At 44.8% G+C, this 6,353-nt stretch overlaps 1 protein-coding gene across 2 annotated transcripts; it reads left to right on the forward strand.

The window, feature by feature from the left end:
• The first annotated feature begins 2,361 nt into the window (after positions 1–2,361).
• On the forward strand, positions 2,362–3,753 carry LOC128743061 (ubiquitin fusion degradation protein 1 homolog). Of its 2 annotated transcripts, none has more exons than XM_053839578.1 (4): positions 2,362–2,601; positions 2,676–2,802; positions 2,867–3,021; positions 3,083–3,753. In XM_053839578.1, the coding sequence occupies exons 1-4, from the start codon at positions 2,599–2,601 to the stop codon at positions 3,707–3,709; spliced, it is 912 nt and encodes a 303-aa protein (XP_053695553.1). In that variant the 5' UTR covers positions 2,362–2,598; the 3' UTR covers positions 3,710–3,753. The 2 variants fall into 2 exon arrangements, with proteins under 2 accessions (XP_053695553.1, XP_053695554.1); XM_053839579.1 differs by having other exon boundaries at positions 2,682–2,802.
• The last annotated feature ends 2,600 nt before the right edge of the window (positions 3,754–6,353 follow it).

Consider the following 6,353-nt stretch of genomic DNA (forward strand, 5'->3'; position numbering starts at 1 on the left):
GGTACGAATTTTTTTAATGATGGTTTGAGACCCGTTACCCCTGTGGTAGGGGGATAAGTACTTACTTACTTAATTGGCCTAACGTCTTATGACAAGGCCTGCGCAGTATAATTTCTCCATCTGTTTCGGTCCATGGCAACTGATCTCCAGTTCCGCGGGCACCCAGTGCTCGCCAGATCTCGCTCCACCTGGTCTTGCCACCTCGCTCGCTGTGCCCCTCTTCGTCTTGTTCCTACCGGATTTGATGCGAAAACCATTTTTGCAGGATAGTTGTCCGGCATTCTAGCAACATGTCCTGCCCAACGTATCCGTCCAGCTTTAACCACTTTCTGAATACTTGGTTCGCCGTAGAGACGCGCGAGCTCGTGGTTTATTCTTCGCCTCCATACACCGTTCTCTTGCACTCCGCCAAAGATGGTTCTTAGCACCCGCCGTTCGAAAACTCCGAGTGCTCGTAGGTCCTCTTCTAGCAATGTCCACGTTTCGTGCCCGTAGAGGACAACCGGTCTAATTAGCGTTTTGTACAATGTGCACTTTGTACGGGGGCTCAGATTGTTCGACCGCAAGTGTTTGTGGAGTCCGTAGTAGGCCCGACTTCCGCTGATAATACGTCTTTTAATCTCACGGCTGGTATTGTTGTCCTCTGTTGCCAGCGAGCCAAGGTATACGAACTCGTCGACTACCTCGAACTCATCCCCGTCGATTACCACGGTGCTGCCCAAGCGAGCCCTGTCGCGCTCGGTCCCGCCCGCCAGCATATACTTCGTTTTAGACGTATTTATCTGCAATCCAATCTTCTCTGCTTCGCGTTTCAGTCTGGTGTACTGATCTTCCACCGCCTCAAATGTTCTGCCGACAGCATCCACGTCATCAGCAAAGCAGATAAATTGACTGGATTTATTGAAAATCGTGCCCCGCATTTCGATCGCCGCTCGCCTTATAGCACCTTCAAGCGCAATGTTGAATAGCAGGCAGGAAAGACCATCTCCTTGTCGAAGTCCCCTGCGAGATTCGAATGGGTCCGACAATCCACCCGAGATTCTCACACAGCACTGGATCCCATCCATCGTAGCCATGATAAGTCTAGTAAGCTTACCCGGAAAGCCGTTTTCGTCCAAAATTTTCCATAGCTCTTGTCGGTTTACGCTATCATATGCGGCTTTGAAATCGATGAACAGATGGTGCGTGGGGACTCGGAATTCGCGGCACTTCTGGAGGATCTGCCGCAGGGTGAAGATTTGGTCTGTTGTAGACCGACCTTCCATGAAGCCGGCCTGGTAACTTCCCACAAATCTATTAGCTATTGGCGATAGTCGATGAAAGAGGACTTGAAGAGGGGGATAAGTACTTTCATACAAATAAAAAAGAAATTTTTGCGTCACTCAAAAACTAATCGAACTCGAGAAATTTTAGACTCTTTCATAAAACATTGATCAATAACAAGACCACCAAAAACTATCAATAGTAACATTAGAAAATTTAGCGCGTGACGGCCACAGGCCACGAGTGTTGCCGGCGACCTGCCGTCGGAAGCGCTGGCCACTGCGGGGGGCAGCCTCCCGTAGAGATCACCTCTATCTAGGTTTATTTATTTTCCTAGATCTACTGACCTCTATTACTTTCCTTCAGTTGAGTCACCCTTGCGAAATGGTACTTTCTACGAAAAGATTTTCCGTGAAATGGTACATCCCGCGTAAGGTTTTTCGCGAAATGGTATTCTGGGAAACTCTATATTCCGCGTTATGGCCAACCGAGAATTGATGTTCTGCAAAATGGTATTCGGCGAAATGGTTTGTAATGATGGCGAATATTTAAATGCTAGCCGCTTTATTTTAACAGGCTAAGCAATGGGAGGAGTTGTTTTCTACTTTACTGTGAGGAAAATTTGTATATTAAAACACCCATGAACTCCCCAGAAACTTGCAAAACTCAAGATTGTGAGAAAGGTCATCCGAGATTCACGATTTATGAACAACACAGCTTAATTTGTGGCAATACGAAGTTTGTCGGGTCAGCTAGTTAACTTATAAATAAACTGTAAATTATTTAAATCTGTGTTTCTACCAATAATTTTGTAGCATCATCATGCTTAACTGGCCCATAATACTGGGCTGACTGTACATCAGGTGGCTTACCAAATCATAAACTTACGAACGAATTTATCTGCGTGAAGATAAATTTGATCCAGGTTGATTCTGAGCCATCCTACATTTTGGCAGCGTCCGTATAAAACAGTACGCAGCGTTTCTGAAGGGGCTGAATGTATTTGTCAAACACGTCTCTCTCAGCTCAGCTGATTAGGTGTGTGAAAATGGAAGTGTCAAATTTACCTACGACGGACGGCTGGTAGTATTTATTTACATCGTCATTCATTCGCGGATTCATAAAGCTTCGAGAAGGCAAAGGCATTATAATAACCTCTGTGTGATAAACCAAACAGGAAAATCATTCCCCCTTGTTGAAAACAAAAAATTTCGTAACCATTCGGTAGTTTGGTCGCATTTCGGTTAGTGCGACCCGAAGAATCCTGTTTTAACTTTTCGGTCTGTTCTCAGGGAAAAAAGTAGCCTGCTACGTGCGTTGAGTTGACTTGCAGCAATGGTAAGTGTTTGAAATTCTTTGTTCTGTGAAAGTTGCTTGCTCGGAGGTTGCATTTTTTTCTATAACTGTTTCAGTTTCAGTTCAACGGGTTCAATATGATGTTTCCGGACCATTCGCGTCCATTCAATACGACCTACAAGTGCTATTCGGTATCGATGCTACCCGGAAACGAACGCCAGGACGTGGAAAATGGAGGAAAAAGTGAGTTCTTCTTTATAACAAAAAAGTCATAACTAGGTAATTAATGTTTGAACATTGTTCACAGTTATTATGCCCCCATCCGCCTTGGACCAGCTGACGAGACTGAATGTGGAATATCCGATGCTGTTCAAATTGACCAACAGCAAAATAAACCGCAGTACACACGCTGGTGTGTTGGAGTTTGTTGCTGACGAGGGAAAAATCTACATTCCTTATTGGGTAAGCTACGAAGCAGAGAAAATTTTGCTTGATTTTTAAACATAATTCTCTCTAATTTTAGATGATGCATAATTTGCTGCTCGAGGAAGGCGATATTGTTCAGATCGAAAGCGTCAGCATCCCGGTAGCGACGTACAGCAAATTTCAACCGCAGAATGTGGAATTTCTGGACATCACAAACCCGAAGGCCGTTCTGGAAAACTGCCTGCGAAACTTTGCCTGTCTCACAACCGGGGATCTGATTGCGATCAAGTATAACAACTGCACGTACGAGCTGTCGGTTCTGGAAACAAAGCCCGGCCCAGCGGTAACGATCATCGAATGTGACATGAACGTTGAGTTCGCTCCGCCCGTGGGCTACACGGAGCCTAACAAACGTTCCAAGGAGGACGAACCGATGGCGGTGGATCCGGCCGAACTGATGCCGGAACCTGCCGGGTTCGTCGCGTTCAAAGGGGCCGGCACTCGGTTGGATGGCAAAAAGAAGAAAGACGGTGGCCCTTGCGATGCGTCTCCGGCACAGCGGGGCAACTATGTGCGCGGTATTCCGGACTACGATCACCCATTCGGGCTGCTACGGTTCGATCGAACCGTACGGAAGGTCGAAACGCCGGACAGCAAAACGGAGGAAGACAACTTTAAAGCCTTCCAGGGAGAAGGATTCAGTCTGAAAAAGAGCCGAAAATGAGTTGCTGTGTTTTCTTATATGACTTGGAATAAATTATCTTTTGCGTGATATATACTAAATGTGTGGTTCTTCTTCTGGTTTAGAAGCTTGGAGCCGTGGCGGCTCGTTCCGTATTAAGAACTCGCCTTTACTTCTCTCGGTCATTGGCTTCTTACCGCCAATTCGTTGAGGGCCTCGACAATCGCATGTCAACATCATTCGTCCGAATACGGCAAGTGCACGTATACCTATGTCTTCCATAGATGTGTTACCGACTCATAAATGACTGCCTGTCTGATCAGCATTTTGTACATCATCAGCTTTGTGCGGCGGCGTATGCTTCTTAGAATCTCTTGCAGAGGGGAAACGAAGTTTTAATTTGCGGCTTGAGTGCGTCGTTGAATCCTTAATCGTACTGTCGACGACGGTGACCGGAGATTCCAAATATATAAACAACTTATGAATCACTTCGAGTTCTTTGCTAATAGTCACTGTTCTTCGGCTAAGTCTTGCTCTACTCTGGCATACGAGGTAAACATGCTACTCAAGAAAGAGGATTTATACATTCTCATTGGGCCCAGGGGCACATGCGGCCCTGATGAAATGGGAATCGATAAACGCAAGAATAATCGTTGCCAGATTTAGAACACGGGTTAGAAACCTTACAGCAATCCAGTGCCATGCGCAACAGATGCTGCTACTGACTGACCGTACAGAACAGCTTAAGCGATGGACTGAACATTTTGAACAACTCTTCCGAGTTTCAAATGTCAGAGACCAACAAAACCAGCAGCGTATGACGCCTACAGTTCGTCGAATTAATCGCGTCAACACGGAGGTGCCACCGCTGGATGAAATTGTAGCAGCCATCAAGAGTATGAAATCCAATAGAGCGCCAGGGATAGACTGTATTTCAGCCGAAATGCTCAAAGCTAACCCATCTTCGTCAGCCCAGTTGATGCATCAGCTTTTCAGCAGTATATGGGAAACCGCAACTTTTCCGGTGGACTGGATGAAGGGCATTGTGGAGCAACTCAACGAATTCCAGGACTCCTCCTGCTGGTGTTCGTTGACTTCGAAGCTGTGTTTGACCAACTCAACCACGAAAACCTCTGGAGCGTACTTCCAAATAAGCTAGTCCATCTCATCGGGACTCAGTACGAGGTGTCCGACTCCATAAGGGTTATTGCTGGCGTGAGACAGGGCTGCGTTTTATCACCGCTTCTGTTTCTCATCGTTATGGTTGAGATATTAGTTGGAGCAATTGACAGTAACCCAAATCGAGGATTGTGTTGGAATCCACTAAACGATGGAGCAGCTAAATGACGACATTGTCTTGCTCGCACAACACTGAAACGATATGCAGAGCTAGTTAGATGAGCTCCCCGAGAGCTCAGGTCTCACAGTCAATGTAGCAAAAACTAAGTCTATGGTAGTGAACATTGACAATCCCACCAACTTCACCTACTTATGAAACATTTGGCGTTCAATCCAGATCATGAAAACGTGATGCGTCACAGTCTGCAATTAATAAACATCGTGTCAGGTGCCCTATCAACTGGATATCTGACGGGTAACTGCATCGACGATGTCATCAACATCGATAGCAGCAGAAGATCGACAACGGAGTTGAAAGTGGATCGGATATACCTAGAGGAAAGGAGCAACTGAGATCTACGGAGAAGTGATAGACCGAGGGGCCTATGGCGACGCACCTCAGCCAATGACATCCGGGTTGTTCAAGAGAACCTGTCCTAGCGAAAGCCACGGCGAGCAACCGTCGGTAGTAGATATTTCTGTTTTCATCCCTGTTCTGCTGGACCGGCGGACATAGATCAATAAGCCAGAGCCGGAGCTTAATAGAGGCTTTTGCGCGTTTTTAAATAACCAAATTGCGCTGGAAACAAGGCACACAGAGGTTATATATACACACTTAAAAAATTTTACCGAACACCGTAATTTTTTGACGAAATTAGAACTGCTGAACGTTCGGTGGTCAGTTCGGTAATTTATTTGCTTGACGAACACGGCAATGAAAATATTTTTATGAAATGTCAAAACTTGCAGACTGTTCAGTATAAGTTAACAAATCTCTCAGCAAAAATCATTGCTGAAAGCCGTAATTATAGTGCTGATACTTCGGTAATGTGTACTGAATTGTCGTCATAAATTAAAAAAATATTTTTATTGAAATCATGTCTTAAAAATAAATACAATTAATTATATAGGATCTATGATGCACAGATATGGTTCTAACTTGGTCCCGAGGTATGGCTCTGCCAGCCGCCGCATGTTCGAATCTGGACTAAAAGAGGTTGTTCCGAGTTAACCTATCTGTAGCACCAGCCCCGCAATCGTCATCTAGTTCTGCAGCTACCTGCGAAGTCTGCACCGAAGCACTAAGTAGCATTTGCTGCTTTGTTTTATGATGACAAAATTTTGAATGAGAAGGAAAATGAAGATTTACAATTTAAATCAATATTAACTGAATGAGAGATGGAGGGATATATATTTAAAACACAAATTACAAAATAAATTGGCATACCTTATATAAAGAAGGTTAAATAACGTAGCGAAGCTCTGCTATGCGCCATTCATATCTTAAGAAGAACTATAATTGTTCATATTTTGAACAATTTCCACACATTTCAAACACGCAATAAAG

This window comes from Sabethes cyaneus, chromosome 3 (genome assembly GCF_943734655.1).
Source record: "Sabethes cyaneus chromosome 3, idSabCyanKW18_F2, whole genome shotgun sequence".
NCBI classification, from domain to species: domain Eukaryota; kingdom Metazoa; phylum Arthropoda; class Insecta; order Diptera; family Culicidae; genus Sabethes; species Sabethes cyaneus.